The sequence below is a fragment of the Neomonachus schauinslandi genome, chromosome 7 (assembly GCF_002201575.2).
Source record: "Neomonachus schauinslandi chromosome 7, ASM220157v2, whole genome shotgun sequence".
NCBI lineage: Eukaryota > Metazoa > Chordata > Mammalia > Carnivora > Phocidae > Neomonachus > Neomonachus schauinslandi.
The window spans coordinates 81,541,077-81,563,286 of record NC_058409.1 but is presented as its reverse complement, the minus strand read 5'-3'; the positions used below and the strand labels follow the sequence as shown (position 1 = coordinate 81,563,286).

Sequence of the window (22,210 nt, the reverse complement as noted above, 5' to 3'; positions counted from 1 at the left end):
TTTAGCCTCCGTGTATTTGAGTTCTTTCCGACTTTCCTCTTGTGATTGAGTTCTAGTTTCAAAGCACTGTGGTCTGAAAATATGCAGGGGATGATCCCAATCTTTTGGTACCGGTTAAGACCTGATTTGTGACCTAGGATGTGATCTATTCTGGAGAATGTTCCATGGACACTAGAGAAGAATGTGTATTCTGTTGCTTTGGGATGGAATGTTCTGAATAGATCTGTGAAGTCCATTTGATCCAGTGTGTCATTTAAAGTCTTTATTTCCTTGTTGATCTTTTGCTTAGATGATCTGTCCGTTTCAGTGAGGGGGGTGTTAAAGTCCCCCACTATTATTGTATTGTTGTCGATGTGTTTCTTTGCTTTTGTTATTAATTGGCTTATATAGTTGGCTGCTCCCATGTTAGGGGCATGGATATTTACAATTGTTAGATCTTCTTGTTGGATAGACCCTTTAAGTAGCATATAGTGTCCTTCCTCATCTCTTCTTATAGTTTTGGTTTAAAATCTAATTTGTCGGGCGCCTGGGTGGCTCAGTTGGTTAAGCAACTGCCTTCGGCTCAGGTCATGATCCTGGAGTCCCGGGATCGAGTCCCACATCGGGCTCCCTGCTCAGCAGGAGGTCTGCTTCTCCCTCTGACCCTCTTCCCTCTCGTGCTCTCTGTCTCTCATTCTCTCTCTCAAATAAATAAATAAAATCTTAAAAAAAAAAACTAATTTGTCTGATGTAAGGATTGCCACCCCAGCTTTCTTTTGGTGTCCATTAGCACGGTAAATGTTTTTCCACCCCCTCACTTTCAATCTGGAGGTGTCTTTGGGTCTAAAATGAGTCTCTTGCGGACAGCATATCTATGGGTCTTGTTTTTTTTATCCAATCTGATAGCCTGTGTCTTTTGATTGGGGCAGTTAGCCCATTTACTTTCAGAGTAACCATTGAAAGATATGAATTTATTGTGCCATTGTATTGCCTGTAAGGTGACTGTTACTGTATATTGTTTGTGTTCCTTTCTGGTCTATGTTACTTGTAGGCTCTCTGCTTAGAGGACCCCTTTCAGTATTTCTTGTAGGGCTGGTTTAGTATTTGCAAGTTCCTTTAGTTTTTGTTTGCCCTGGAAGCTTTTTATCTCTCCTTCTATTTTCAATGACAGCCTAGCTGGATATACTACTCTTGGCTGCATATTTTTCTCATTTAGTGCTCTGAATATATCATGCCAGTCCTTTCTGGCCTGCCAGGTCTCTGTGGATAGGTCTGTTGCCAATCTAATGTTTCTACCATTGTAGGTTACAGATCTCTTATCCCGAGCTGCTTTCAGGATTTTCTTTTTGTCTCTGAGACTCATAAGTTTTACTTTAGATGTCGGCTGTTGACCTATTTTTATTGATTTTGATGCCTGTTTCCTTCCCCAAATTAGGGAAGTTCTCTGCTATAATTTGCTCCAATATACCTTCTGCCCCTCTCTCTCTTTCTTCTTCTTCTGGGATCCCAATTATTCTAATATTGTTTCATCTTATCTCTTGAATTCTGCCCTCGTGATCCACTAGTTGTTTATCTCTCTTTTTCTCAGCTTCTTTATTTTCCATCATTTCGTCTTCTATACACTAATTCTCTCTTCTGCCTCATTTATCCTAGCAGTTAGAGCCTCCATTTTTGATTGCACCTCATTAATAGCCTTTTTGATTTTGACTTGGTTAGATTGTAGTTTTTTAATTTCTCCAGAAAGGGTTTCTCTAATATGTTGCATGCTTTTTTCAAGCCCAGCTAGTATCTTTAAAATTGTCATTCTGAACTGTAGTTCCAACTTCTTACTAATGTCCGTATTGATTAGGTCCCTGGCAGTTGATACTGCCGCTTGTTCTTTTTTTTGAGGTGATTTTTTCCATCTTGTCATTTTGTCCAGAGGAGAAGGTAACAAGGACCCCAAGGTAACAAGGACCCCAGAAAAATATACACTAAACAAATCAGATGAGACCTGAAACTGGGGGAAAAGAAAGGGAAAGAAAGAAAAAAGAAAAAGATAAAACAAACAAATAAAACAGAATGTCATCAAATATGATCAGGCTGGTGCATAGATCAGTGCCACACACTAGATTTTGGGCGTATTTTGGTCTGTTAGAAGAAAGTGCCTCCCAAAATTTTAAAGAAAGAAAAACTTATGTATGTACAAAAATAAGGGTAAATATGATGAAGGATGGAATATGACTATAAAGATGAAAATTATAAAAGATTTTATAAAAGGAATTGATAAGAATTTGGTTGAAAAAAGAAAGAAGAGAATTTAAAAAAAAAAAGAGAGAGAATGTGATCAGGCAGGAGACTAGAACAAAGCCATACACTAGAGATTTAGGGTATATTTTGGTCTGTTAGAAGAAAGTGTATCCCAAAATTTTAAAGAGAGAACAACTTAAATATATATACCAAAAATAAGGTTAACTATTATGAAGGGATAGAATATGACTCTAAAAATGAAAAATAAAAAAGATTTTTAAAAAAAGGGATTGATAAGATGTTGGTTGAAAAAGGGAAAAGGAAAAATTGAAAAAAAAAAGTTAAAAAAAAATTAACTTTGAAAGACTAGAGAATCGGGGAAAAAAGCCATGAATTCTATGTGCAATATTCCCCTAGCGCTGGAGTTCTGCCGTTCTCATTGATTGGTAAACTTGGTCTTGTCTGGCTGTTCTCGCTTATCTTCTGGGGGAGGGGCCTGTTGCTGTGGTTCCCAAATGTCTTTGCCGGAGGCGGAATTGCTCTGCCCTTGCCGGGTCGGGCTAAGTAATCTGCTCGGGTTTGCTCTCGGGAGCTTTTGTTCCCTGCAAGCTTTCCGTACAGCATTGGAGGATGAGAGTGAAATGGCGGCCTCCCAATCTCCACCCCGGAGGAGCTGAGAACTTGGGGCTCCACTCCTCAGTGCGCCCCAGAGAAAAGCAGTCAATCACTCCCATCTCCCCGATCTCCGGCCGTACTCTGTACTCACCCGGCCTGTGACCGAGCGTTTCTATCTCTGGCACCCGACTCGGTGTGGAGTCTCCAAACCCAGCAGATCCCTGCGGTGCGCTCTCACGCCGCTCCTCCCAGGGGAGGAAGGTAAGTTTCCCCAGATCTGCTGCTTTTGGGGTCCCTGCTGGGAGAGCAGTGGCCTGACTGTGCCGCGGATCACGGTTTATGGCAACCCCGAGCTGAGAGCCCGTTCCTCTGCTCCGTCTGTGCAGCCGGCTTCCCCGCTCTGATCCCTGGGAGCTCTGCCGCACTCAGGCACCCCCCGTCTTTCTGTGACCTCGAGGGTCCTGAGACCATACTGTCCCACGAGGGTTCCACCCCCTGCTTAGCCACCGGAGTGACGTCCCTCAGCAGAGCAGACTTTTAAAAGTTCCGATTTTGTGTTCTGCGGCTCTTTCACTTTCCAGAAGTGGCCGATGGCGGCCCCTTCCCCCCTGTCTATCCTCCCGAATATCGCCTCGGATTCACTTCTCTGCACATCCTGCCTTCCAGAAAGTGGTCGCTTTTCTGTTCAGAGAGTTGCTGCTATTCTTTTCTTCGATCTCCTGTTGAGTTTGTAGGTGTTCAGAATGGTTTGATCCCTATCTAGCTAAATTCCTGGGACCAGACGAAATTTAGGTCTCCTACTCCTCCGCCATCTTGCTCCGCCCCCGATTACCATTTCTTATTGATAACTGATACACTGCCTGTAGCATAGATAATAACCTAGAATTTAGGTTGTTCACTTTTAGCTGTTGAGTGTGATTAGCAGAGTCAGGAACTAAAACTTACCAATTCCAAATTTAAATATATTTTAAACCAAATGCTGTTGCTTCTTGGAATAGTGATTACAGAACAAAGGTAAAACAATTTAAATCTGATTTAGTGTTTGGAGAGTTCCTGACTTGGATTTTGAGTATACATCCTACATGCCCTTTAAAAAGTTGGAGTCTTCTAAGATTTTTCTTACCTGAAAAGTGTGTTCATTCTTTCATTATCATAGGTGATTGGGACACTTGGATAATACCATGAACAGTTAAATCAAGTACAATGCCAGAAATGAAGAAATAGTATTTTTTCCAATCTTATATCTTGATTTAGGATGGATTCTGTGACTCCTTTCTCACTAGTAGTGATGACCCGATTGATTAATTTTTAGATTGTTAGTTCCAGATGTGTCTTCCAACTAGAAGGAATATTTGGGGGTTTTTTTGGGGACTAGAAGGGGGACAGTAGGAAAAAGAGTTACATATATGTTTTGGAATATTTCTTCTCATAAAAATGGCTTAGAGCTTGAGAGGAGAGAAAGCTGCTGATGGATGCCTGGGTTAGCCTTTTCCTCCTTGGTGACTCAGGGTGCTCCAGACCTATAGGGCAAACCGCAGAGAGAAGCTGTAGGTACCTATTGACAGAGGCCTCATGGTATTTCGCCGTGTGTCAGGATATCTTTTTCTGGTGGTATGGAAAGCCCAAAGATGGGAAGTGGCTCAGCTGGTGGTTATTCTGTGCACCAGGGATTTTTGGTTCCCACTCCCTGAAACAGTACTGGTCACAGAACAGGAAGAATCATTTCTGAAATAAAAGTTGAGGCACTTTTTACTCCGAGCCGTGGCTTTTGGCTGAGGCCCAGAAATGAGAGTGTAAGGCCAGCTAAGATATTCTCAATGTGAAGGTCAGTCCCAGTTGCATATTCTAAACCAGGAAGAAAGAAAAAAAATAGACATTTTATTTTAGAGAGTAGGTACAAGATTTCTGTAATATTTCTGGAATGCCAGAAAATAAAAATATGTCAGAATATTTTTTAATTAAAAAGCATTAATGTCATTCCTTTGTTTTCCAGTTGCACACATTTAAAAATAAAGAAAGGAATAATATGGTGGTTTTGCCTTAATAGTATATGATCAAGAGGTCAATGTACAGGTCACTTGGCTCGGATACACTAAGCTTTTGCCGTGCGCTAATGTTCGGGTTGTCCTGGGTTAAGTCTCATTTATTTTAGTACTTTAAAAAATCAGGTTGTAAAACTTTTATTTGGAATGCACTTCCAAAACTTTTGACACACTAAAGCACACTCTACAGTGCTAGTGACTGAAATGGGTTCAGAATTCCATGAACTGTCTTTTTTTATGGGCCCAGCACGCTTGAACTGTCTTTTTTTATAGCAGATCTCTGACCTTGGTCTGAGGAAATGAAAGAGAAGTACACAACCAGTCCAGTGAGATGAAATAATCTCTCCTGGCTTGCATTCACATTTGACTTATTTTGCCCTTAATTTATTTAAGCTTTGATTTTTTTTTTCTTATTTAAGTGAAACAGTGTGAACATTTTATTTTTTTTAACTGAAGAGAAGTTCTGTATCTTAGCTCCCGCTGGGTAAAAAAGTGACAGGGCTGCTTCGTGCAGCTAACTTTAAGTGCTGTTTGTAGTTCGTTCGGTGCTCCCAAAATCTTCTGTGGAGAAAAGGAAGGGATTTGGTGGAAAGGAAAGTCCTAGGAAAAAGTCAATTAGAGACTGCTGCCTGCCAGAGTGAGAGAGGAGGCGCGGAGCATTGGTACACTAAGATGCAGAAATCCAATTAACAAATTCACATTTCTTCAGCAGAATACAGTGAGTAAAATTTTGGTGAACTAGTCAGAATTCCTGCCGCAGACATCAAAACGCTGACAATTTACAGACTCTTAAAAAAAAACCAAAAAACTGTTCTTCATTTTAAAAACGAACACTTAAATAGGGAACTGATTATACTTCTTGTTCTAAAATGACCTTTAATTGTGTGGAATGAGATTGTCGCTTTTCATTATTTAATCCTCACGTGTTGTGAAATTTATGTTCAAATATATCACCTTTAAAAACATGGAGCTTCAGAGCTATAGATCTTGCATTTGATACAGTTAGAGGGACAGATACCTGATCTCTGGAAACTTAAATCAATGAAATTATCTTTAAAGTTTGGTCCTGATGTCAGATTTACTCACTCAGCCATAAGCAGTTAATAAATGGGTTTGATGCACCTAGTCCTGTGTTAGGCCCCAGTGACACAAAGGTGAATACCCATGTCCCTGACCTGTAGGAGCTTGCCTGTGACTCTCGTGGGAGGAACAGTCTCCTAGGCTGTGCAACATCAGTGGGTGTACAGAGGGCAGTCTCTTACTCTGACCGTGGGCATCTCAGGCAGTTGTACAGAGGATGTGCATGGGAGCCATGAAGGCTGAATTATGCTTTGATAGGGAATGAAGCCAGCCTGTAACTGCCCCGGGTGGCTCAGGGTACTATTGCTGTTAATGCATTTTTAAATTTTTTTTAGAATCAGACTAGCTCACTATATATTATATTTTATGACTATGGGTTTGTATGCCTGCATGTTAATTTAATCAATTATTTTATTTTCTTTATTCACTACAAATTAGAAGGCTACTATCATTGTACCCAAAGAATTTAACATATTTATATATAATTTATATTTTAAAAATGTATAATTAAATATATTTATACATTTATATTTTATATTAAAAATATGTAATTGAATATAAATATATATAATTTGTATATAAAAAGGATTTAGCATATTTATATATAATTAATACTTTTATATATTAAATTTAGAAGTATAAATGCCATTTGTGTGTTGATGACTTCCAAGTTTACTTGACATCTTTTCTAGGCTATCTAATGGGCGTCGCAGACATAACATATTCAAAACCAAACTCTTTTCCTACCTGCTACCAAAACATCTTAGTTATTGCAACAGTGCCTTCCAGGAGCTCAAACTAAAAACCTTAGCATCAGCTTTGATTCTTCTTTTTCTCTCATGTTCCTTCATATATTTGTCAAAAAATTCTGTTGATTCTACTTTCAAATATATCCAAAATCTGATCTTCATACCACATCCAGCTGCTGTCACTGTGTTCCAAGTCACTGATATTGACTGGATTGATTCAATGTAGCCTCTCTGTGCTTCCACCTTTGCTCCCATTCTAGACTCATACATAGCTAGAGGATCACGTAAAAATGTAAGTTAGATTATGTCATACTCCTACACAGACCCCTCCAGTGGCTTCCCAAATTCCTCAGAGCGATCCGTACTTTGTCCTACAGGGTTTCATATAGTCTGTCCTTCACTCACCTCTTTGGCTATGTCTCCTGTTAGTTTTCTTTCTGTTCACTCTGCTACAGCACCTCTGACTCCTCACTGATCCTCCAAAATATTCTGCCTGTTCCCATCCCAGGGCCTTTGCACTAAGTCTTGCCCCAGACATCCCCATGTTTTGTGTGCTCCCTCACCTCCTTTGGATCTGTGCTCTGTGATCACCTTTTCAATGAGATCATCCTTGACTGCCTATTTATTTATTAAAAAGATTTTACTTATGTATTTGAGAGAGTGCACAAGTGAGAGAGACAGAGAGAGAGCATGCGCACAAGCGGTGATGGGGTGGGCAGAGGGAGAGGGAGAAGCAGCCTCCCCGCTGAGCAAGGAGCCCAACTCCGGGCTCCATCCCAGGACCCTGAGATCATGACCCAAGCCGGAGGCAGACATTTAACCGACTGAGCCACCCAGGTGCCCCTTGACTGCTTATTTAAATTGCATCCCATCTCCCTTCCCTCCACTGTTTTCCATCTGCCTTGCCTTGCTTTATTTTTTCTCTGTAGTCCTTAGCACTTTTAACATACTGTATAATTTGTTTACTTATTTTATTTATTGTACCCTTCACCTGTTTCCAACTGGGAGTATAAGCACCCTGTGGATAGGGGTTTTTGTCTGTCTTGTTCACTGCTGTATTTTTAGCAGCTAGAATAGCCTCTGGTATATAATAGGTGCCTAGTAAGTACTTACTGATCATATGAATAATATCTTCTGCATTCTTTTTTGAGTGATGGAAAGAGGCTGAGCTTTACAAATTATTTTTACACATTTAGGGTTTAAATATCAGTAGCTGTGCATTAGAGAAGTGGTTCCCAATTCAGGCTGGGATCAGCTGGGTATCTTTTTTGGAAATACTAACAACTGGCCTTACCCCAAGCCAATGAATCAGAATGTTTAAGGATGGGGCCTGGTTATCAGTATTTTTTAAAAAGTTCCCCATGTGATCCTAATGTGCGGCCAAGTTAGAGTCAGGTGCTTAGAAGACGTTTAAGTAAGTGAATGAATGGATGAAAATTCACAACTATCCAGATTTGGACCAGCTCAAGCATTAAGATTGGATGTCAAGTGTTTGGGATGAGAGCTTGGTCCTGAACAGCACAGACTGGGAAGGGCTGGTCGGGGAGGAGGAGGGGACAGGGAGGGGAAGGTGAAGGAGTTGACAAAGAGGGGACTTCCACGTACTTGTCGCAAGAAGGGAAGGTTGTTCCCCTGGTCCCTTGGCAGCTGCTGCCAATTGATGATTCCTATCTAAAGGGCATAGTTATGTTGGGGACTGTCTAGTTAATAATTTGTGTTAGGCAAGTATATTGCATTTCGAAGCCTCACTGATTTTTCCTCTTCTGTGAAGTAATTGAGAAGGCTTTGTGGAGAAGATGAGGTAGGAACCAGGCAGTTGAATAAATGGCAAGGAGAGAAGAAGACACACTTCCAAGTTATCTGAGTAAAAAGAGTAAATCGAAAGCAGTTTTAAAGTAATGAGCACAGCTCTTTGAGTACACTGAGAACAACCTCTCAAAATTTGGGGAAAGAGATTTCAGCTAGCTGAAAGATTTCAGGAAATGGTGCGGTAGACAGTGAAGGGCTTTGATAGGCAAGTTCTGGGATTCTTTTTTTGCAGTTGAAATATTTTTGTTTCCTAAAAGTTTCAGAGAAGGTGAGAGATATGGTCAGAGTTATTTAAGGAAGATTAATCTGGCTGGTAATGTGCCAAGAAGGAGTTAGAAGGGACAGCTCTGGGAAGCAGTGCAGTAAAGTGTGCTAGAAAGCAAAACAGGATGTGAATAAAATGGCAAAAGATGTCAGATCTAGTAAGAGAATGGCAGAGTGAAACAGACCTTGGATTTGGGAATAATGCAAAGAGACAGCAGCCCAGTGTGATTAAGAAGGCAGTGGTTGGAAGGAATTCATAGAGAAGGTGTCAGAAAATTAGCATGGTAGCCACCGTGGATATGACAGCATCCAAGACCTTGGGGGTCCTTTTTTCATGGTTAGATTTAGAAATTTTTATTGTCTGTACTGGGATCTCAGGCTTTTTGAAAGATTTCAGTTCTACCCTGAGGTTCCTGGTTCTATGAGGTGCTGCCCGATATCCTAAATGTGGCTTATCTAGCTCTTATTACCATTTCTATACTTGAGCGCAAGACTTAATAAAGCTGAGGTTCAGACCAAGGTGATGAGTAGAAGGGGTGCCCTTCATTCTCTGCCTTGTCCAACCAAGTTCTCTAAATGTAGATATCAGATCCTGTCAAGGTGGAGAAGCCGTCCTGTGCTCATGGACAGAAATTCCATCTCTGCCCCTTTCTTTTCTGTTCCCAGCAGTCTTAGTTTCTTCCCTTTTTTCCCTGTTTTACCCATATGAGACCTGTGCTGCAACTCCCTTCCTTTATTACTTGTGTCCCCCTCCTTGTCCTTAAAAGGAGACTCTTCCCCAGGGAAACTGCCTTTCTCGGACCCTTCTTCTCCCAGGTGCCTCTGCTCTCTCCCATGATCTCCATCTTGGCAGGTGACAGATACTTGGCAGATGAGTGTGTGGTGCTGATCTACATCCCCAGTAACCCTGTCATCAGCAAGACAGCCTGTTTTAACCTTTGACTTTTCTCCCTGCAGATTACATCTGATTGCTTTGAAACCCAGTCCCAATAAAACCAACATCTGCAGGGCTGGCAAGAAGTAATTTAGGACTGGTTGGCTTTTGAACATATTTAACTATGCAGAAGTTTTTATTCTTCTTAAAAATTATCACCTCCAACTAGCTTCACCTAAGTAAGTTGTCCTTGTTAGCCCGAAATGGTGGTCCTGTGAGGCCTCTTACGTTGGTTCATCCACCATAGTCAATCTGCACAATTGAGGATTTTGTTTAATTTTTTACTTTTCCAGGGTCTTAAGAGAACTTGGAAGCCATTTGAGGTCTTTTTATAATCCTTCAAGACTCTGTTTCCTAGGTAACATTTTAGTGTCTCATTTTATACTTAAGTACATACATGGCTGTACCAATCATTGACTAATTTTAGTCTTTAACCTGAATTAGTTATAAATAATATTTTTTCTCAATAAAAGAAGAATTAACCTGAAAGTTGATTACCTGCAGTCTACATTCTGACTTGAGTTTCTTTTAAAATACCTTACTAAATGTTTAAAAATTAGAGTGAAGCATTTAGGAAATCTTGATTGTAAGTCTTTGTTTATTCAGATCCTCTGTGATTTGTATAACCCAAGACTACCAATGAATTTATAAGGAAAGTAAGTTTAATTAAAATGTCAGTTTCCTAAATGTAATTGTTTGTTTCACACTATGAAGGATTAGTTTAGGGAGCTTTATATGAAACCCTGGAGGGCGCTTTTATGACATGCCTATAGCAAGGGAAGGAGTGTGATGGATTTGACAGAGCTGTTTGTAGAGTTTTCAGTAAAAATGCTGCGTCCCATAGAGGAGCTCAGTACGTGTCCTTGTAATAATGCTGGTTTCCAGGAATTTGCCTCCTGGAACTGCCTTTGGATACTGTCAGATTTCATGTTGAACTGGCCAAAGTAGTCATAGGGAAGGCCACATGAGCATAGTCAGTGACTGTCACCTGATCATAAAATGAGCTTTAATTGAATCCGAGAGTAAAACACTCTCAAGATGTCAGAATGCTACCTGTGAGAGCCGAAGTAAATCTGTTTCCTCGTGTATGAGTTTGTGCTCCATTGGAAGAGTGAGAAATGTTCCACTTATGGATAGTAAACAGGGCAGTATCAGCCAAAAGTGGGCCAGTGTCATTTTTTGACCCACCTTGCATTGAAGAATGGGGCTGGATGCAGGATTTCTAAAAGTTAAAGAGTCAATCAACTAGAATTAGAGTTTTTATTACATATAGATAGTTTTGGGAATTGTTACTTTTTGCTTTTCCATGAGTTGTAGCAGATATCTTTGGATTTCCCCACATCTGTAAGATAATTTAGATTTACTAACATCTCTCTCCCCATTATCTGTACTCTGATAAGTTATTCAAAACTGTTTGGTCCTCAGTTATCTTTCCTAATGTGAGGGGACTGAAGTGGCATAAACAATTTTAAATTTTCCTCTCTACAGAGATTTATTACAGCCTCCTTCTATGTCCTGGTTGATGAAGTGATTTTTTTTTTTTTATCGTGGTCAAATGTACATAGCCTAGAGTTTACGTTTTAAACATTTTTAAGTGTACAGTTCAGTGGTATTAAGTACATTCACAGTGTTGTGATAAAGATAATTTACAGTGAAGGAAGCTAAGAGCTATGTAAGAATTCACATAAAACTTTGTGTCAGAAGCTGTGCTAGCCCCCAGAGTATACATGTGTAGGAAATATTTATGTGGCTGGGTAAAATTTTTATGATTTTGTGTCCTCCTAGTGACTATAATAAAGAATAATTGGAAAATAAAGTGATGCTATGTATGTATTATATATGGCTATATTTGATAGTTCACATATGCATATGGTTACACATAGCAAAATTCATCCTTAACATTCATAGGCTTAATAGTCATGTTTCAGAGTATTTTCCAGCATCTCTAAGGTCCATTTTATATATTTCTGATTTTGTATGGTACGGATATGAGTAGGGCTGTACAGATATGAGTAGGGCTATGAGGACGTAAGCCCAGCAAGCCATCCAGCACCTGCCACTCAGAGAGGCTATTTGGTTCTTTTTGTGTTTCCAGATAAGTATATCTCCAACAGTAATAAAGACTTTTGGATGTTGACACCTAAAAGAGCTAGAAAAAGAACAAAGTCCAAAGCTAGTAGAAAGAGGGAACTAATAAAGATTAGAGCAGAGATAAATGAAATAGAGACCAAACAAACAAACAAACAAACAAAAAAACCAGAAGAAAATATCAATGAAACCAACATCTGGTTCATTGAAAAGATAAACAAAATCGACAAACCTTTAGTCAGACTCATCAAGAAAAAAAGAGAGGACTCAAAATCAGAAACGAAGGAGGAAAAATCACAACTGACACTACAGAAAAGCAAAAGATTCTAAGAGAATATCATGGAAAATTATATGCCAACAGATTAAACAACCTAGAAGATATGGATAAATTTCTAGAAACATACAATCTAAAACTGAATCAGGAAGAACTAGAAAAGTTGAACAGACTGATTACTAGTAATGAGATTGAATCAGTAATCAAAAAACTTGAAAGTAAATGTAAACTAAACAAAATGAAATAAGATAAAAATTCAGGTCCTCCCTCACACTGATCTCATCTTAAGTGCTCAGTAGCTGCATATGACTAGTGGTTATCATACTGGACAGCAGAGGTATAGAACATTAGCATTATCAGAAAGTTCTCTGGGACAGTGCTGTTTTAGGGTATTTCTTTCTCTCTGACCCAGCGGCAGTGGAGATTCCAGTGTCTTGTCTTATCTTGGGGTTGAAGCTCAACTGACTCTCGGGTGGAACTTGGCTGTCTCACTTCTCTGAGGCCTTTGGGTTGGATTACAGCTGCAGGTCAGCTTCCTGCAGGACTAACCTGCTCCCTCTACAGAAGGATTTGAGGGTGGCATAGAAAAGACTCGCCAGTCCTGGGTAAGAGGGGATAGTCTGTTTTCTTGCTTCTTCAGGTTTTTGATGGAATTCAGTTCTTTAAGGTTGTACATCTGAAGTCCCTATTTTTTTTTTTTTAAGATTTATTTATTTGGCAGAGAGAGAGAGAGAGCACAAGCAGGGGGAGCGGCAGGCAGAGGGAGAAGGGAGAAGGAGGCTCTTTACTGAGCAGGGAGCCTGACGTGGGACTCCATCCGAGGACCCTTAACGAAGGCAGATGCTTAACGACTGAGCCATCCAGGCGCCCTGAAGTCCCTATTTTTTTACTGGCTTTCAGCTCAGGGCTGTTACAGTTTTTAGAGGATGCCCACAATCCTTAGCTCCTTGCTCTCTTTCTCCATACTCAAAGCCAATCAAGGCAGGTTGAATCCCTTTCACAATTCACATGTCTCTTGCATCTTCTTCCATTACATCCCTCTGATGTTAGCTGCGAAAGGTTGTCTGCACATAAAGCCCAGTAATTAGATTAGGACTACCCTGTTAATCCAGGATAATCTCTCAATTTCAGAATCCATAACTTTATTTTATTTTTTTCTAATATTTTATTTATTTATTTGTCAGAGAGAGAGAGAGAGAGAGAGAGAGGCAGGCAGAGGGAAATGCAGACTCCCTGCTGAGCAAGGAGCCCAATTCAGGACCCGATCCTAGGACCCTGGGATCATTACCTGAGCCGAAGGCAGGCGCTTAACTGACTGAGCCACCCAGGCGTCCCAGGAATCCATAACTTTTTACATCTGTGAAGTTTGTTTTGCATATAAGTAACCTATTAGGGCATAGACATATTTGGAAAGGGTGTTACTTGGTTTGCCACTTGCCTCCAGATTAACTCTTTGCATGTTATTAAGCAAAAATAGCTTATTTGATTTGTAGCTTATTTGAAGAAGATAATTTCTGTCTTTGTGTAAATAGTATTAGTAATTTTCTTTGGAGACTAAACATCAGGGGAAGACAGGAAGCTTCAGGAAAGGAGAGAAAATAGAAAAATGGGGAAGGTGAAACCTGGAGAAAATCTTTTTTTTTTTCCTTCAAATTTTTATTTAAACTCTAGTTAGTTAACATATAGTGTAATATTGGTTCCAGGAGTAGAATTTAGTGATTCATCACTTATATATAACACCCAGTGCTCATAACAAGTGCCCTCCTGAATCCCCATCACCCATTTAGCCTGTCCCCCTGCCACCTCCCCTCTAGAAACCCTCAGTTTGTTCTCTATAGTTATGAGTCTCTTATGGTTGCCTCCCTCTCCTTTTTTCCTCCTTCCTTTATGTTCATCTGTTTTGTTTGTTAAATTCCATGTATGAGTGAAGTCATATGGTATTTGTCTTTCTCTGACTCATTTATCTCACTTAGCGTAATCTACTCTAGCTCCATCCATGTCATTGCAAGATTTCATTCTTTTTGATGGATGAGTAATATCCCATTGTGTATATATGACACCTCTTCTTTATCCATTCATCAGTTGATGGACATTTGGGCTCTTTCCATAATTTGGCTATTTTTGATAATGCTGCTGTCAACATTGGTGTGCATGTACCCCTTTGAATCAGTATTTTTGTAACCTTTGGGTAAATGCCTAGTAGTGCAATTGCTGGGTCATAGGGCAGTTCTATTTTTAACTTTTTGAGGAATGTTTTCCAGAGTGGCTGCACCAGTTTGCATTCCCACCAACAGTGTAAGAGGGTTCCCCTTTCTCCACATCTTCGCTAACACCTGTTGTTTCTTGTGTTTTTAATTTTAGCCATTCTGACAGGTGTGCAGTGGTATCATGGTTTTGATTTGTATTTCCCTGATGATGGGTAATGTTGAGCATCTTTTCATGTGTCTATTAGCCATCTGGATGTCTTCTTTGGAAAAATGTCTATTCATGTCTTCTGCCCATTTCTTAAGTGGATTATTTGTTTTTTGGATGTCGAGTTTGATAAGTTCTCTGTAGATTTTGGTTACTAACCCTTTATCAGCCATGTCATTTGCAAATAACTTCTCCCTTTCCATAGATTGCCTTTTAGTTTTGTTGATTGTTTCCTTCACTGTGCAGAAGCTTTTTATCTTGATGAAGTCCCAAAAGTTCATTTTTGCTTTTGTTTCACTCACTTCCAGCAACATGTCTAGTAAGAAGTTGCTACAGCTGAGGTCAAAGAGGTCACTACCTATGTTCTTCTGTAGGATATTGATGGTTTCCTGTCTCACATTTAGGTCTTTCATTCATTTTGAGTTTATTTTTGTGTATGGTGTAAGAAAGTGGTCCAGTTTCCGTTCTTCTGCATGTATCTGTCCAGTTTTCCCACCACCATTTGTTGAAGAGACTGTTTTTGTTTTTGTTTTTTTCCATTGGCTATTCATTCCTGCTTTGTGGAAGATTAGTTGACCATATAGTTGTGGGTGAAAATCTTTGCTTCTTAAACAACATTTTATATTGCTTTCCACATGGTGAAACACACCACCCATAATAGTTCAATTTGGAGTACATTGATAAAATATCATCAGGGTATCCCTGAATTAACCATTTACTCATATCTCATCTTTTAAAAAGTGAGAAAACCTATATGAAAGTGGCATTATAATCATGAAGATAAATATCCGAAATTGAACAATGTTAGAATAATCTTATCAAACTGTAGGTACTTAATGTAATATATTTAACAGCCCCCCCCCATTAGGTCGCTAACTTTTGATTTTCATGAAACATTAATAAAATCTGTTTGATTTTAATGTTTATTGCCATTCATATATTTACCATAGATGTCTGCATTCATTTCTAATTTAGTATGTAAAATATTATATGAATGAGTGTAATTTAATTAGATATTATCTATTTTGAATATTGCATGGTGATACTCTACCTTGTAATAAACTATATAATTTTTGAGAATGAATATAACATTTACCTTTCTCATCTTTCATTTTATTTATCTCATTAGCTACGAAATCTTTCCAGCTTGGACCTACGTCATATCACTGAACTGGATAATGAAACCGTGATGGAAATTGTCAAAAGGTGCAAAAATCTTAGCTCTCTCAATCTCTGTCTGAACTGGATCATAAATGACAGGTAACCATTGTAACATCTTAAAAACACTTTTCCAGAGGGAAACGTATGTTCCATTGACCAATACTAATTATCATTATGACAAGGCATGTCAATTTTAGAAAATTTAATGTAGCCATGCCTTTTAAAATAGGTATGTTTAAGATTTGAAAGCCATCTAGCTGTATACTTTTCATCCATCCATTGCTCATATTTCTGACAAGGTTTTATGCACTTTGATTCAAATGCAATGATAACAAGATCAGTCTGTCGAATTTTTCTTTGTCACCCACCCAGGTATATTGCTTATTTGTCACTTTAATATTTTTGCAACTTTGTGGTTGATTTGCTGTTCACTTGTCAAGGAAAATGATTCTAAGAAACCATTTCAAACATGAGACGCATCAAGGTCCTTTCTAAAGGATGATATTTTGTTCTTTGTATCAATATAGTTTGTTTTGGAAGTGGAAGTCATATGATAGACAGTTTAACATATAGTGTAAAAATGTGTAAAATGGATAGTTTTCTTCTTATAAACAGTGATGAACCCATTTTTCTTTGAAATATTGCATGAAAGAAAAAAGATGAAAGAACCCTTGAGAGTAGACTTCTTTATAATGAAAACAAGCACAGAGTAGCACTATTTTCATTATTGTCGATTAACTGAGGTGGGTTCTGAAATACAGGCATGAGACAAGATGCTTGCACAGTGACTTTTAGGGGTAAGTGTTTTCTTTTTGAAGATAAGCCCCCCAAAATATTTTGCTTTTGAAATAGAAAGTAATATTTCAGCTAAAATTAGAACCTATTTAGATTTAAAGACTTTTTCATAAATAGGAGCAATGATTTATTAAGTTTGTGTCAGATAATGCTTTAAATTCAAAATACTTTCTCTTTCCTCTTTTAATTTCCTTTTGTACTTAAGATGAAAGCTATATGGACTCCATTTTCTCCAATTATGTTAAAGTTCTAGTGACACTTTCTTGACCCACGTGACTCTTATGATTATATGATAGCCTTTGACTTGGCTCTTTCTTAGTAAAATTTCCTTGAAAAACTTTCTAATCTAGTCATATGGTCATCATTTATAAAAGGTGTTTATTGGCTTTGAGTAATAGTCATATAAAGTACATTGACAAAATCTACAGAGAATTGATAAAAATTAAAAAAATAAAATTTTTCTCTATAGTCAACATTCTTCTACAGTCGATTAGATGACAACTTAAAATAATCTTTTAAGCATCTTTTGTAACATCTAATAAGATAAAGTGCATAAGGAAACATTATCCTATGGTGTTTTGCATTACTTTAATATTGAGATAAACCGCTTAGTAATGTATCAAATTAAAAGGAAAAAACTGTTTCTCCAACAAAATGAGTAAGAAAATGATTGCCTTTTATTCCACAACAGTTTTCTGTGTACTTGACATATGTAGAAGAATCAGTAATTAGAGAATACAGGGGTAAATAAGAAGTGGCCCATATATGATTAGAAGGGTTTTCTTCTAAGAAGTAAACATTTTGCTTAGGTTTATATCATTTAAATAGAGATATTTAGAGATTTCTAATCTTCTAGCTCTTCAAATGCTTATTTAGTCGTAAGTATTTACAAATGAGAAAGTGGGCAGCCCTCACTTTGTCTTTCCTTCCCTTTGTTAGGCGCCATGTATTCAAAGCTCTTGCTATTTCGATAATTCTTTCCTACTTAACTCTGATGGTTATTTGGTATTTGATCCTAAATATATGTACTGTAGAGATTTATTTGCGAGGAATGAAAGTGTATTTTTATGTTTTTAATGGAAAAGTTTGGATTAATTGAGAAAACATGCATTTTAATGAGGCTGAGCGGTAGAGTTTTAAAAATCAGACTCTTAGGTTTTAATTACACTCCTTGCACTTATCCTGTGTACTGTAATAGAAGTTTCAAACATTAAAACCCACTTTGCAGTATCATCTAAATTACTCATCTCATTGTTCTTGCCATACTCTATCACTAAGCTAAGTAATATTTGTAATTATATTGGTATAAATCTAGGACTTCCCATCAGACTTAATTATAATTTCAGCACTTAGCTGAGATGGGTTAGTCACCTTTCATATAGAGGGCACTGGAATGCACTAATGCATTTAGCCTATCAATTAGCGTGTTTTACATTTGTTCGTTATTCTTATCCTCTAGTAAATCAGGAAGCATTTATTAACCCTCTACTAAATACGTGGAACTGTGTCTCAGACTCTAGGACACTGAGTCCCTCCTGTTCTCAAAGGTGCTCTCTTGAGGTGACATAAGACTTAATGAGTGAGAGAATAGTGAGCCTTGGAAGGATAGAGGGGAGGAAGGTAACCTTTATTGCCCAGGTAATTGATAGGCACTTTACATGTGTTCTCTTTTAATCCTTTCAACATCTTTTGTTTAGTGGAAGGTCATACTATTCCTATTAAATGCAGACCATTTGTATGACTTTTCTTTGGCTTTGCCAACAGATGTGTTTTTCCATCATTGCTGCCTGAAAAACTGGGGGAGGACAAACGAGAAAAAGCAAATGGTGGTTGATGGGTCACTTTTCGATTTCATAGTTGGGATTCACACATAACTAACATTTCTATGTAAAATTCTTAGTTTTTAAAAGTAATGTCATTATTCTCTTTCATAATGAAAGTGTAGGAGGAACTTTAGATGTTATTTTATATATTGCACATATGAAAGGGATCAATGTTTAATGCTGCTGGCTTTGAGAAAGGATTCCTTGCACAAAGATAAACTTTGATAGTCAGATCTTTAGATATAAGACTTATCTTGGACTTTAAAAGTTCTTATCTGTAAACTTTCTTTTGAAGTTCAAAATTTTAAAATATGTAGTAATTGAAGGTCTTTAGTATTACACTCTTGGTATCTTTTAGCATTTTGTGGTTCTTGAAGTGATGTGTCTAAGACACGCTGTTCTTTATCTTTGTTTTTCTAAAAGCACGTTTTGTGTTTAGAGAGTTAAACAGCATGATATTTTCTTGTATTCAGAAGGATGGTCTAGTAGTCATTTGACATTTACCATTGCTTTTGAATACAAATAAAATCCAAGTGGTTTATGAAAAGAGGACACTGACTATTTCTATCAGTGACTTAAACATCTGGTTCTTATATCTTCTCTACTGTCTCTGACTCTAAGTTTATTGAAATGTTTATTTGTCTTTGATATAAATCTTTTGTTATTTCACATCCAATTTGGTCTTCATCGTTTTTGTATGTTTGGCACAGAGTTAGCCTGCTTTGGATGTAACAAGCTGATAATGTGAAAAACTGAATGGTTCTGAACATCTTTAGTGATAGACGTGTAATGGCTCTTTTGTTCTTTTTTGCCAAGAAGAATTAAATGAAATCTAATAGATCTTTACAAAAGCTATTTAAAAATTTTTAATTGGCGATCAAAGAAGTAATTAATCTCCCCATTTTCAGTTTTTAACATTAGTCCTGAGAAAAGTTGAATCACATGATCTATATACCCATTATCAAATATATGATCCATTCATTAACTGTTGACCATGCTTGCTAATGAATCAGGATAACAATTTAAGAGAAATGAAAATTTCTCTAGCATCCATCAGCTAATGTTACAAAACATAACAAATACCAGGCTGGTTGTTAAAATAGGTTATGTTGCCAACTAGTCGAACTTGCCTAGCTAGTGATTTATTCTTTGAATTTGCAGTAAAAAAAAAAAAAAAATTGAATGTATTAAACTTGTTGAACATCAATAACTAAGGACACTTTCTTTAAAGAGTTAATTTTGTTGTGTGAATTTTATATGTATGTCAAGAGAGCTATTACATCAGTGGACATTCTAAAATTCGGAAAATTATAAATCTTAAACTATTGTGACCAGTTTCTTTCAAATATAAAATAGCATTTATAATATGTTGCCATTTCACTTTATATGTACTGGTGTTTGGAATAATAACTATGGGTATTTTCTCTTAAAATAAAGCTTTTTGATAAGACCAGTTGAAGTTGCAAACGTGTGGGCTATGGCGGAGTCCTGTCCACGAAGCTATTTTGTTTGGCCTATGGAATATTTTAGAAGTTGAAATAGTTGCGAACACTTTAAAAATTGGAATAGTTTGCATAAAATTCCGAAGTTGGGCTCCCTCTTGGAGAAGTTGCACATCTAGCAACGCTGGACTCACATTCTTTCCAGGATGAGGAATAGGCTGTTCTCTCTGGCCATTCTCCAGTCCTTCACCATTGCTACCGGGCATGATACATTCTTTTGTATTATCTGTCTATTCCCAGTCTACAGACTGAATTCTCCTTTACCAAAATCAAGATTGTAGAGTTTTGTTTTGTTTTTTTTTTTAGATATTTCTTATTTCAAACCGAAGAGTTCTCTTTAAATGGAGTCTGATAAAATATATTAACAGGTAATAGTTAATTGGTCTACCTACATTAGTTCTTCATTATTTTAGACATCGGAACTTTGGCCAATGGGTTCAAGTTACAACAAGAAACAGAATTCAGCTTAAAATGAGTTAAAAACTTTATTTTCATCCACTGCCATCCAAAATGGACACCTCCACTTAGTGTTCAAACAAGAGTGTTATCCAAAAGTCTCCTGAATTACAAAGAGAGCTGCTGGTTTATAAACTTCCCTCCAACTTCAAGGCTGTGATTTAAAATTATTTATTTATTTATTTAAAGTTATTTATTTATTTATTTGACAGAGAGAAAGACACGGCGAGAGAGGGAACACAAGCAGGGGGAGTGGGGGAGGGAGAAGCAGGCTTCCCACTGAGCAGGGAGATAGATGTGGGGCTCGATCCCAGGACCCTGGGATCATGACCTGAGCAGAAGGCAGACACTTAACAAGCCACCCAGGTGCCCCTAAAATTATTTATTTTAAAATGAATTGATTTCCAGTGTGCAGTATTTGACTCATGATTTCTTTGTTGATAGCTTTAAGAAAAATCTTAACACTGTTCTTTCTCTTTTCTTCTTCTGTGTATAACCCTTTCTAGTCTTTTAGGTGTACTTGGGTTGAAGTAGTAGAATGACAGATTACTCCACCACCCCTTTCAGGGAGACTGACAGTGCCCTGGCTCATGGAAAACTCAATGAGGCTTTCTATAAAGATTTTTCTAACTCCCTTGATCTTCTCTGGATGTTTATTCTGTTTCTTCTTTCAAATTTCCGTTGATTCAATAAAAAACGGTGACATTTAGAAATAAAGTTCAGAGAGGATTTGAGCAGGTGTTGGTGATATAAACTATTTGCCGAGTGCCCATTGTGTTTTATTTCCAAGAATTGTTTTGTGAACATATGCTATATATTGTATTTATAAGTGTTCGAGGACTGGGCTGATAATCTACCGTCTTCCTGTGAATGTCATGTCACAGTGGACTTAGAATTTTATTTCATTTCAATCCCCTAATATTACTTAATTCTCCTAGAGACTGAGGTTTAAAGATTGCCCAAGGGGGACAAACCTATCCATTAAATCCAGCAGGCATAGTTGAATTTGAGTTTGAGAATATTTTGTTTTCTATTAAAGTTAAGTGGTCTGGAGGAGAGGAATACTTTTCACCTTGGAGTATTGAGTGTGGAGTTTGAACAATTTTCTCTAGTAAAAATCTGAAAACTTGGACATCAGGAGGCGGCAAAAATAACACTGGCTTTGGAAGCAGCTCCATGGTGGTGTTTATAGCAGCACTGTCCTGCCTGTGTAGAATGGGGAGAAGTCTGTCTGCATGCTTTTGGTACCTAATAATGTGGCTGGGCTGGTCAGCGGGAGCTTTTGTAAAACTGAGTTCTGGCTTATTCTCGTAATCTACTGCATAATTTTATACTTTCTATGATATTTATTCATATCTTTGCAAAAAGAGTAAGAAAGATTTTATTGAGTTCTGAGGGAGTTGTAGAGACACGGTGGAGTCTTTCTGTGCTAGTGACACTTGTTTGAGCTTGGCATATTTTTTGACACTCTTTTTTTATTTACAATTATTTGTAAGACCATCCCTGGAAGAATAGTATGGTATTAGGGTAACTACTATTCAGGTTCTCAAACCATCTGTAAAAATATGTCTTCTGTGTCTTTCTACAGAAGGACCCTCTCTTTTAAACTGTGATTGGTTCTAGGGGCATCTGGCTGGCTCAGTCATTAGACCATGCGACTCTCAATCTTGGGGTTGTACGTTCAAGCACCCTGTTGGGCATAGAGCCCACTAAACAAACCAACCAACCAACCAATCCCTAATTGGTTCTTGTAATACTAGAGAGGTCAGAGAGTATAATATTTTCTCTCTTTTGTTTTTTGGACTAAGGATCATAACAATAGCTAATAATAGCTATATCATTTATTATAATTTGGGCCAGACATTGTGCTAAGTGTTTACACACATTATTTCATTTAGTCTTTACAACAACCTTGAGGAAAAAATTAACCCCATTTTCAAATGAAAGAATTAAGGTCCAGGTAGCTTACAAGTAGTTACTGGTGGAATCAAGACTGGA

At 37.8% G+C, this 22,210-nt stretch overlaps 1 protein-coding gene across 1 annotated transcript in view; it reads left to right on the top strand.

Moving 5' to 3' along the window:
* FBXL17 (F-box and leucine rich repeat protein 17) overlaps nucleotides 1-22,210 on the top strand; it is a 509,105-nt gene that overhangs the window by 176,491 nt on the left and 310,404 nt on the right. The window contains exon 6 of the mRNA XM_021701497.2: nucleotides 15,605-15,735. Coding sequence (XP_021557172.1) covers nucleotides 15,605-15,735 — 131 coding nt within the window. The remainder of the gene's footprint in view (nucleotides 1-15,604; nucleotides 15,736-22,210) is intronic.